Source organism: Ostrea edulis, chromosome 7, assembly GCF_947568905.1.
Source record: "Ostrea edulis chromosome 7, xbOstEdul1.1, whole genome shotgun sequence".
NCBI lineage: Eukaryota > Metazoa > Mollusca > Bivalvia > Ostreida > Ostreidae > Ostrea > Ostrea edulis.
This window is the reverse complement of record NC_079170.1, coordinates 899193-911783: the sequence shown is the minus strand read 5'-3', so window position 1 is coordinate 911783 and position 12591 is coordinate 899193. Positions and strand designations below refer to the sequence as shown.

The 12591-nt window shown below is 33.3% G+C and overlaps 1 protein-coding gene across 1 annotated transcript in view; it reads left to right on the top strand.

Annotated features, from left to right (window-relative positions):
- LOC125656813 (plexin-B1-like) overlaps window positions 1-11245 on the top strand; it is a 76345-nt gene extending 65100 nt beyond the window's left edge. The window contains 5 exon segments of the mRNA XM_056142880.1: window positions 1637-1778; window positions 1990-2130; window positions 4708-4788; window positions 7487-7594; window positions 9760-11245. Coding sequence (XP_055998855.1) covers window positions 1637-1778; window positions 1990-2130; window positions 4708-4788; window positions 7487-7594; window positions 9760-9909 — 622 coding nt within the window. The 3' untranslated portion in view covers window positions 9910-11245.
- The last annotated feature ends 1346 nt before the right edge of the window (window positions 11246-12591 follow it).

Below are 12591 nucleotides of genomic sequence, written 5' to 3'. Positions count from 1 at the left end.
TTTAGAAAGAGCAGATAGTCCTTTACCAAAATTGTAAATTTGATGATCCGAGGGGTAGGGGTTTTGGTATCAGGATGGGGGCAAAATGGTCAGTAATTAAATGTGTGAACAATAGACATTTTTAACTTCTTCTTGATAACTACTTTACCCATTCTTTTCAAATTTGGTATGAAGTATCTTTGGAACAAGGGGACATAAATTGTAAATTTCAGGATTCCTGCACCCCAGGAACCTTAGAGGCAGGGCAAAAACTGCCCAAAATTGACAAATTTTCAAACATCTTCTCTAGAACCGCACATGTTTAAGAAAAACTAAATGATTAAGATGTAAAGCAGGAAGGCGTCTACCAAACTTGTAAATTTCATGATCCCCAGGTTAGGGGTTCTGACCCCAAGGTGGGGCAAAACTTAATATATAGTATTTATATGTAAGTTTGCAGCTACTACTGTGTAAAATCTAAATGCATACTAAGGAATAACAGAAAAAGATGTACAAAAAATGGTGAATTTCATAACGCAGGGTTTTGACTCTAGGATGGGTCCAAAGTAGTCATATCTTATAATGTTTTAATGTTAATACACTGATTATATTATGTTAAGCCTTTCATTAGTGTATTCACTTATGAGGGCATTGAAGTTGTAAGAACACATCTTGTTTTACACTTTTGCTGAATGTTAAAATTTAGCTTAGATATTCAGAACAGGAAATGTCTTCTAGATTTTATAGCCCTTGGGACTAGTGATAATTTTTCACTAGTACTCAGGTGACCAATAAGGCCTGTGGGCCTCTTGTTGTAGTCCCAATATTTTTATAAACTTGGAAATTTATTCATTTTGCACATTATGATCAGTCATAAAACTCTCATCCCAGCTTTTTAATTCAGTAGGGGGGAGGGGATATACAGAAATAACCCTGTAGTAGGGGGAGGGGTATACAAAAATCACCCTGTAGTAGGGGGAGGGGTATACAAAAATCACCCTGTAGTAGGGGGAGGGGTATACAGAAATCACCCTGTAGTAGGGGGGAGGGGGTATACAAAAATCACCCTGTCTGTTGAATCATGTCAGGCCATAACTTTATATTTACCTTTTCGATGTTTTTTTTCTTTTGATAACTTTACATATTATTGTGATGATGGCCATTTCCTCATGAAGGAACTGCAGTTGCAAACCAATATCCTACAGTCTACATGAATATTCATATGTTTGAAAATTGTGTATGATATATATACCCTTTCTTAATGATTTGGGTGTATGTAGATATTACTGTAAAAAGAAGTTTGCTTGTAAGCCACCATGAAGCAAGAATATTCCCCACTACCAGTTCATTGATTAATGTAGAATCATTTAAATTTATGGGGCTCAATTTTCGTGGATTGTTGATATTCTGCAGTTTAGTTGGGGTGTGATAATTGAAACATTTTGTAATTTGTGAATTTTGTTGTGGTTTAAAATCTATGAGATAGGGGTATCCATGACAATTGAGCTCCCACAAAACCCAATGATTCCATGTAAATTCTTCTAACACAATGTAGAACTGAATTCACCTGGGTGAATTAATGAGGTGAAAGGTTAAATGTTAACTGTTGAGCATGCGAGTGGTGATGTGTGTAACCATTAACTATTTTCCTGCTAAGCTACGCTATGAGAGTCTGGGCCAAGCTCTTGGTCCGTCCTGAGAACCTGTTCGACATCCAGAAAGCCAAACACGTAGAGCCATGTCTGAATGTCATCAAGCAGGTCTTCATCGATTGCTTCCATTCCACCACGATCAGCAAGGTCAGAAAAATGTTTTTTAGTAGACCACGATGTTGATTTGAAAGCTTTATAAGATAATAAGGGTTTTTTTGGGGGGAGGGGGTGGGGTGGGGTGGGGTGGGGGTGTCAGTTGAGTTTGGATTTGGGTTTGTTTGTTTTTTATATTACTTTTGAAGAAAAAAAGATTAGTTAAGCAAAATGAAATTTTGTATTGCGTTGTCATTATATTTAGGATTCCTCCGTACAAAAACTTCTGTTTGCCCAAGAAGTGCAACATTACCAGAAGAGGACCAAGCAGTTTTACAAAGCATTGGCTAACAAGGCTGCTGTAACAGATGCTGATTTCTGGAGTGAGATGTCACGGCTCAACAGTGTAAGTAAACAGTCAACCATGTGATGTAATATTCTCAGTGCTTGATCACACTTCACGGTCGCTGATGATGTCTGAGACAGGATTGTAATATTCTCAGTGCTTGATCACACTTCACAGTCGCTGATGATGTCTGAGACAGGATTGTAATATTCTCAGTGCTTGATCTCACTTCACGGTCGCTGATGATGTCTGAGACAGGATTGTAATATTCTCAGTGCTTGATCTCACTTCACGGTCGCTGATGATGTCGGAGGCAAGATTGTTTTGAATCACCTGATCTTTATTTATTTCATTACCAGTAATTTTAGTCATTAACTCATGAATGTGAATGATGTGCATATAAATCTTGATATAGTACCACCATCTTAACAGCTGGAAATTCTGACAGAAATGAATGACAAAAATTAAACTTACTCGATCTGGTTGAACAGTTTCTTTTAAAATTAATTGTCAAATATACTCTGGACATTTTTCATGAAAAATATGAAAGATGCAAGGTGAAGATAACGAACAGTGATCAATCTCATAACTCCTACAAGCAATACAAAATAGATAGTTGGGCAAACACGGACCCCTGGGCACACCAGAGGTGGGATCAGGTGCCTAGGAGGAGTAAGCATCCCCTGTTGACCGGTCACACCCGCCGTGAGCCCCATATCCTGATCAGGTAAACGGAGTTATCCACAGTCAAAATCAGTGTGCTAAGAACGGCTTAACAATCGGTATGAAACACGTCAGACAGCATTTGACCCAATGCGAGGTTGTATTGACGAACTAGATCGTTATAACAACCATAGAATTTGCGAAATGCTGACTTCAATCCAGACTGTTGAAATCCCTGTACCATCAACTTGTTTGTCAGTAGCTTACCTCGATTTAAAAACTGACTATACCCAGAACAAGCTCTTGCATATCGAATCAGTTGAGATATATAAACACCATATGCATGTGATAATGGAATATTGCTACATAAATGTGGGAAGTTGACGATGGAGAAGCTGAACTCATCCCGTTTGTCATACAGTTGAATTGTTAGTTTGCCGTTAATGTCTACTTTCAATAAAATATCTAAGTATGAAGCAGAAGTGGACGACTCTGTGGTGTCCTTTATTTCCAGCTCACAGGGATATATCAAATCGACATATGAATGAAAGCTATCATTGTTAATAGACAAAACGTCATCGATATATCTAAAAGTCAAAGGTTGTTGTACTCTGTTATCATTTAATCAATTATTTTGATTCTTTTAAATAGTTTGAAATCCATGTATTTAGTCAGTCATATTAATAAAAGATTATGTCTTTGAATACAATCAGGATCAGCAGCCATGATATTTACTTGATAATGCGATTTACTGATGGCAGCAATATGAAGCAGTCAAAAATATGTTAGTATGTAAAGAGTTTAAATTTATACAGAGTAAACACATGTAAGAGTTAAAATTTACAGAGTAAACACATGTTAAGAGTTAAAATTTACAGAGTAAACATGTTAAGAGTTAAAATTTACAGAGTAAACACATATGAGAGTTAAAATTTACAGAGTAAACATGTTAAGAGTTAAAATTTACAGAATAACCTTTTCATTTTAACTCTGTAACATGCTTCTCAAATTTGAAAAAAAGAAAAAAATGTTTCTTAGGTATATACATGCAACATACATAAACACATGTGAGAGTTAAAATTTACAGAGTAAACATGTTAAGAGTTAAAATTTACAAAGTAAACACATGTGAGAGTTAAAATTTACAGAGTAAACATGTAAGAGTTAAAATTTACAGAGTAAACACATGTTAAGAGTTAAAATTTACAGAGTAAACATGTTAAGAGTTAAAATTTACAGAGTAAACACATGTGAGAGTTAAAATTTACAGAGTAAACACATGTAAAGAGTTAGAATTTCAGAGTAACCTTTTCATTTTAACTCTGTAACATGCTTCTCAAATTTGAAAAAAAGAAAAAAATGTTTCTTAGGTATATACATGCAACATACATAAATACCAAGGATAGCCCATGATATCTCGAAAGCTTATTTCCAATGGAGTCCTTATGATGCACGGATGTTTGCGCTAGGGGGTCATTTATGTGGGAGGAAATCATAGTACCCGGAGGAAACCCACGTTTCCGAGTGAGCGACCACCATATCATCTAGCATGCAACCACCGTCAATCATGGCGATCAAATTCAGGTCTCAGCAGTGAGAAATGAGAGCGCTACCTCTGCACTACCCGGACACCATTTTTGTGTGAAATGGCCATGCATATATAATGTTCACCCAAAGCTGAAGAATCTTGAACACTTTAAGTATCGATGATCAAGATATAATCTATCTCCTCCAAGGATGCCTATCAGACATGTGTAACTTGTTTAATTGCATTACAACATTTAGTATGCGTATTTAATTTTTTGTGTCCCTTTTAATTCATGATACTAGGCTGTATAGATCTTATTGGTTTAAATGGGAACTTCTCTAATGATTTCAATGTATGGATCACTTCTAGGAAAATCACAAAATGTATACTCTATTTTAGGAAATGCTCTCAGTTTTCTTTATGAATCTTTGGTCTTTCTTTTTCAGTTGCAGCAAGAGCATCTGAAATTCTCCAAACCAGCTGCTTTACAGAAGTTGTACAAGTTTGTTCAGCAGTATGTGGAGGAGGTTAGTCATTGATGATCAGCCTCACATAGACTCAGCTGTCAATCATTGTTAATAAAACTCACATAGACTCAGCTGTCAATCATTGTTAATAAAACTCACATAGACTCAGCTGTCAATCATTGTTAATAAAACTCACATAGACTCAGCTGTCAATCATTGTTAATAAAACTCACATAGACTCAGCTGTCAATCATTGTTAATAAGCCTCACCTAGACTCAGCTGTCAATCATTGTTAATAAAACTCACATAGACTCAGCTGTCAATCATTGTTAATAAAACTCATGTAGACTCAGCTGTCCAATCATTGTTAGTAAACCTCACATAGACTCAGCTGCCAATCATTGTTAATAAAACTCGCATAGACTCAGCTGCACACTCCTTCTCATATAAAATGAATGAAATGGTGTTCAAGTTAATCTAATGAGATTCTGTCTGTGACCATTGTATACATTCATTCATTAAACAATGAATGATATATTTTTTAAATCGTGCAGATATGAAATGAAAGGTGCTTGAGAGAAGACGTTTAAAAAGCACATTAGTGGGTTATGGATATTTGTTTGCTCTCCATTTGATATTTATGCAATATGATTTTCAAAGAAGCATTGTGCAGCAATTTACATTCTTTTGAAAGTGGCCTTGTAACTAAATTTAAAAATGAATTGCAATTGTCTGTTAATTTCTTGGGACAGATATGGTGGCTGAATTCTAAAACATGATTTGTCAGTTTCACATTATGATTTCATAATTTCGTCATGTACTAAAGAAAGACAACATTGTTACATAGATATTTAGGTTTTCCAATGTTTTTGCCTTTGATATCTTCGTACATTGTAATGATAGCCATTTCCTCGTGAATATGCTGCATTTGTAAACAGAGTGTGCATATGAATATTGATAGATATAGTATGTCTGTTTTAATGGCACGGAATTCCCATGGGGATCCGGGTTAGAATAGGTCCTCAGTACCCATTGCTTGTCGTTAAGAGCCGACTAAATGGGGTGGTCCTTCGGACGAGACCACAACAACCGAGGTCCCGTGTCACAGCAGGTGTGGCACGATAAAGATCCCTCCCTGCTCAAAGGCCATAAGCGCCGAGCATAGGCCTAAATTTTGCAGCCCTTCGTCGGCAATGGTGACGTCTCCATGTTAGTGAAATATTCTCGAAAGTGATGTTAAACAATATTTAATCAATCAATCCAACAGAAATCAAAGTATAATGTATATATAATAAAGAAATTTCATTTTTGAAAATATATGAGGTTATGAACTGCCACACTTCACACCAACATACTTCATGAAGCACCAACTCATTCTTAAATATAGACAATAGTGCACCTGTTCAACTTAAATATAGACAATAGTGCACCTGTCCAACTTAAATATAGACAATAGTGCACCTGTCCAACTTAAATATAGATAATAGTGCACCTGTCCGACTTAAATATAGACAATAGTGCACCTGTTCGACTTAAATATAGACAATAGTGCACCTGTCCGACTTAAATATAGACAATAGTGCACCTGTCCAACTTAAATATAGACAATAGTGCACCTGTCCGACTTAACTATAGACAATAGTGCACCTGTCCCACTTAAATATAGACAATAGTGCACCTGTCCGACTTAGCTATAGACAATAGTGAACCTGTCCAACTTAAATATAGACAATAGTGCACCTGTCCGACTTAAATATAGACAATAGTGCACCTGTCCAACTTAAATATAGACAATAGTGCACCTGTCCGACTTAAATATAGACAATAGTGCACCTGTCCAACTTAACTAAAGACAATAGTGCACCTGTCCAACTTAAATATAGACAATAGTGCACCTGTCCGACTTAAATATAGACAATAGTGCACCTGTCCAACTTAAATATAGACAGTAGTGCACCTGTCCGACTTAGCTATAAATCCCTATAATTTACTAGGATTGCCTATTAAATCCCTATAATTTACTAGGATTGTCTATTAAATCCCTTTAATTTACTAGGATTGTCTATTAAATCCCTGTAATTTACTAGGATTGTCCATTAAATCCCTATGATTTACTAGGATTGTCTATTAAATCCCTATAATTTACTTTGATTGTCTTTTAAATCCCTATAATTTACTAGGATTGTCTATTAAATCCCTATAATTTACTATGAATGTCTATTAAATCGATATAACTTGGTATGATTGTCTATTAAATCCCCATATTTTACTAGGATTGTCTATTAAATCCCTGTAATTTACTAGGATTGTCCATTAAATCCCTATAATTTACTAGGATTGTCTATTAAATCCCTATAATTTACTAGGATTGTCTATTAAATCCCTTTAATTGACTAGGATTGCCTATTAAATCCCTGTAATTTACTAGGATTGTCCATTAAATCCCTATAACTTACTATGATTGTTTATTAAATCCCTATGATTTACTAGGATTGTCTATTGAATCCCTATAATTTACTAGGATTGTCTATTACATCCCTTTAATTTACTAGGATTGCCTATTAAATGCCTGTAATATGCTTGGATTGTCCATTAAATCCCTATAATTTACTATGATTGTCATGGGTTTACAATGCTAGACTTGTGTAAAACAACATGCATTATGTAATTTTAGAACCACAAAAACTATATAGTCAAGAAATGTATAATTGCATCTATAGATTAACTGAAATAATACTTTTCAAATTTCTATTTTAGATAATTGAAGATTTGGACGCTGGTGATGAGACCAGCGGACTTCAGTTCGGCTCCAAAGTGGATGATATTGTCCGTCTGATGGAAAATGACTCCTCACTATATGACAGCGTAAGTGGATCATGTGATAGCATTGGAATTAATGCATCATAGCGAGATTTTGTCGCTCAGTGTTACAATTTCAGCATAGCTATTTTGTGTTTGATGAATCAAACATATATGAATGAAAGCAGGAAAATCAAAAGCATGCTGAAATGTGACTTAATCAAAGAGTTAGCATTTGAATCAACAATATTTTATACCCAATACTGCACATCAATTATGTACCAGCTTAATATATGTTATGCAATGCCATAGTACATTTTATTTTTTTTATCTTATACAAATTTTTTCCTTTAAATTTTGATTTGAATAGTCAAGACGGTTGAAGTTATAAGAGGTTGTTGAAAGAATTTGATGTCCAGTGTCTGTTTGATTTGAAGAACTTTTATTATTCTTCGATATTTTGATATTTTAAAATATACTTGTTTGTTAGAGCTACAATTTAAATCTTGTAAGATATTGAAGATGTCATGTGATTTTGATGATTTGTGTACTTGACAGGTATTTGTACTGTGTACCTTATAAATGCAATACTTTATATAGTGCTATTTTTAAACCAAATGACTGCATTGCTTTTTTATACAGTGAAACTTGCTTTTAAGGAATTCAGAGTGACACTTTTAAAGATTCTTTATCTTCGTGTAAGTTTTTTGATCATATTTACAAGGCTGTTCCTTATATTTAGAAAATGAATAGGCACTAAATACTTTTTTGTTTGTACATCAGCAAATTCCTTATTGCCAATCAAAGGAGCATTTAATTTTCTGAAACTTATTTTGATATTGTTTGTACATAGAATATATACATATAATGGACATTTGGTAAGTTTACATTTATTGCTATTTTAACAGGATAGAGCGTGTGGATTAGATTTATCATAAACAAAAGAAATAAAATTGTTGAATTAATTATGAGAATAAATATCACTCTTAATTGTATGTACTAAGTTCCTTAAAACCATTTTTTTTTTATCAATGCTTCATGAAGGATAAGACAGGGGATTTTAGAATTATTCCTTATATCGCAGATTTCTTAGTAATCGAGTTCCTTATAAACTGGTTATTCTGTATATATCAACACGGACCCAATGTTGTTCAATGCCAAATATCTGTTCTGTGCATTCGTTAAATATGTTTGGTAAATATTTTATAAAAGTCTTCAAATCTAAAAAAATAAAGTGTTGTATTCCAAAGTATCAGTGGTATGTTATGTTTTTATTATTTGTATCAGTGGTATGTTATATTTTTATTATTTGCTGATTTTTTAACTAATATTTTTTTGTGTTGAATTTTACAATGAACGTAAAGTTTCTTGGATTGAGTTGTACATATGTAGATGAGCCTTTTTTTTTTTTTTTTTTTTTTATTGTGTGTTTTATTTGATGAGGGATGGTTTGAATATGTTCATATGAAATACAGAGATAATTAACGGTAATGATATACACTGGTTAACCAGTCATTCCATTAAAACAATGTATTATTCTCACTATGCTTATTATATGAAATAAAACAAGGAAGTAAATAAAGATTTCCTCTACATCTGAGTTTTTATTTAAAGATTGCCCAAGGTTATGTGTATTGGTAAGAGGCTCTAATGTTATTGTAAATCCTGTGAGGTTCGTTACATCCCCCTCCCTGTCTGAAAACCCTGGATGATATATTTTGTTGACTTGGTCACTAGCCTGGTCTATTGGACATAAAACACTGAATTCCTACCTGTTAATATGCTCTATGATTTGATATATCGAGGGAGATAACTCTTAGTCAAGAGCTTTTCAGTAAAAAGAGGAGTTTTTGTGTGTATATGTTACTGAGCTGTGTCTTAATGGAATGAGAGTACCAAACTCCCGCATGCGTAACCCGGACGCAGTTTACCCAAGATTGAGCGGAGATATAAATGTCTTGGTGTTGTGTGATTGGCTAATATCAAGAGTGAAATTATTTGGAATTGAAAAAAAAATATTATAGAAGTTCAAATTAATTGTCAGGATGAAAAATTATCGCACAAAATCGAGAAATGACTGAGGAAATTACCATGGTAGGGGTGTGCTTAAAATGAAGTGTGTATTTTACATGCATTATGTAATTTTAGAACTACATAAACTATATAGTCAAGAAATGTATAATTGTATCTATAGATTAACTGAAATAATACTTTTCAAATTTCTATTTTAGATAATTGAAGATTTGGACGCTGGTGATGAGACCAGCGGACTTCAGTTCGGCTCCAAAGTGGATGATATTGTCCGTCTGATGGAAAATGACTCCTCACTATATGACAGCGTAAGTGGATCATGTGATAGCATTGGAATTAATGCATCATAGCGAGATTTTGTCGCTCAGTGTTACAATTTCAGCATAGCTATTTTGTGTTTGATGAATCAAACATATATGAATGAAAGCAGGAAAATCAAAAGCATGCTGAAATGTGACTTAATCAAAGAGTTAGCATTTAAATCAACAATATTTTATACCCAATACTACACATCAATTATGTACCAGCTTAATATATGTTATGCAATGCCATAGTACATTTTATTTTTTTTTATCTTATACAAATTTTTTCCTTTAAATTTTGATTTGAATAGTCAAGACGGTTGAAGTTATAAGAGGTTGTTGAAAGAATTTGATGCCCAGTGTCTGTTTGATTTGAAGAACTTTTATTATTCTTCGATATTTTGATATTTTAAAATATACTTGTTTGTTAGAGCTACAATTTAAATCTTGTAAGATATTGAAGATGTCATGTGATTTTGATGATTTGTGTACTTGACAGGTATTTGTACTGTGTACCTTATAAATGCAATACTTTATATAGTGCTATTTTTAAACCAAAAGACTGCATTGCTTTTTTATACAGTGAAACTTGCTTTTAAGGAATTCAGAGTGACACTTTTAAAGATTCTTTATATTTGTGTAAGTAAGTTTTTTGATCATATTTACAAGGCTGTTCCTTATATTTAGAAAATGAATAGGCACTAAATACTTTTTTGTTTGTACATCAGCAAATTCCTTATTGCCAATCAAAGGAGCATTTAATTTTCTGAAACTTATTTTGATATTGTTTGTACATAGAATATATACATATAATGGACATTTGGTAAGTTTACATTTATTGCTATTTTAACAGGACAGAGCGTGTGGATTAGATTTATCATAAACAAAAGAAATAAAATTGTTGAATTAATTATGAGAAATAAGTATCACTCTTAATTGTATGTACTAAGTTCCTTAAAACCATTTTTTTTTTATCAATGCTTCATGAAGGATAAGGCAGGGGATTTTAGAATTATTCCTTATATCGCAGATTTCTTAGTAATCGAGTTCCTTATAAACTGGTTATTCTGTATATATCAACACGGACCCAATGTTGTTCAATGCCAAATATCTGTTCTGTGCATTCGTTAAATATGTTTGGTAAATATTTTGTAAAAGTCTTCAAATCTAAAAAAAAAATAAAGTGTTGTATTCCAAAGTATCAGTGGTATGTTATGTTTTTATTATTTGTATCAGTGGTATGTTATATTTTTATTATTTGCTGATTTTTTAACTAATATTTTTTTGTGTTGAATTTTACAATGAACGTAAAGTTTCTTGGATTGAGTTGTACATATGTAGATGAGCCTTTTTTTTTTTTTTTTTTTTTTATTGTGTGTTTTATTTGATGAGGGATTGTTTGAATATGTTCATATGAAATACAAAGATAATTAACGGTAATGATATACACTGGTTAACCAGTCATTCCATTAAAACAATGTATTATTCTCACCATGCTTATTATATGAAATAAAACAAGGAAGTAAATAAAGATTTCCTCTACGTCTGAGTTTTTATTTAAAGATTGCCCAAGGTTGTGTGTATTGGTAAGAGGCTCTAATGTTATTGTAAATCCTTTGAGGTTCGTTACATCCCCCTCACTGTCTGAAAACCCTGGATGATATATTTTGTTGACTTGGTCACTAGCCTGGTTTATTGGACATAAAACACTGAATTCCTACCTGTTAATATGCTCTATGATTTGATATATCGAGGGAGATAACTCTTAGTCAAGAGCTTTTCAGTAAAAAGAGGAGTTTTTGTGTGTATATGTTACTGAGCTGTGTCTTAATGGAATGAGAGTACCAAACTCCCACATGCGTAACCCGGACGCAGTTTACCCAAGATTGAGCGGAGATATAAATGTCTTGGTGTTGTGTGATTGGCTAATATCAAGAGTGAAATTATTTGGAATTGAAAAAAAAAATATTATAGAAGTTCAAATTAATTGTCAGGATGAAAAATTATCGCACAAAATCGAGAAATGACTGAGGAAATTACCATGGTAGGGGTGTGCTTAAAATGAAGTGTGTATTTTACTGCAGATTGCTATTATGTATTCAGGCATGATAGACATGCAATTACAAACTTTCACAGGGCTTTAAACAAGATTAGAGACAGGTGGAAATAACTTTTACAAGGATAGGAGGTACCTTATTGAAGGCATTTTAATTAAAATTGCTTCCACAAGGTACCGGGTAAAAGTAAGGCCTGTTCTCATGAACATTGTGTCACACAAAAAAAATACTGAAAATATACCATGCATGCCTCTTTTTGTGCAGAGCGAGTATGTCCATGGATGGATTAGCACCATCAATTTACTTTAATATGTTTAAGAGGTTTACAAAAACATAACGAATCTGACAGACAGTCATTATTCTTTTGTCATTATGTGAATTGAAAGGTCTCCAGTTTTTCAAATTTTGCAAAAATTGTTTGATAATTGAATGCTTAAATTCATCCTGAATTTCTTAATTAAGTTACGTCATCGAAGTTGGTGAGGTTTGAGACAACAGAGTGTAGATATTAATACCTTGGGAATCATTCTGGAATAATCAGGTACATAAATTAACTCACCCATACTGTTTACATGGGTAAGCTAGTTAAATTGAAGTAATATGATTTAGAGGTCTGCCAAATGCAGACCAAAAACCTGCTGGGGCATTTGTAGGAAAAAAGTTTTTCTTCACA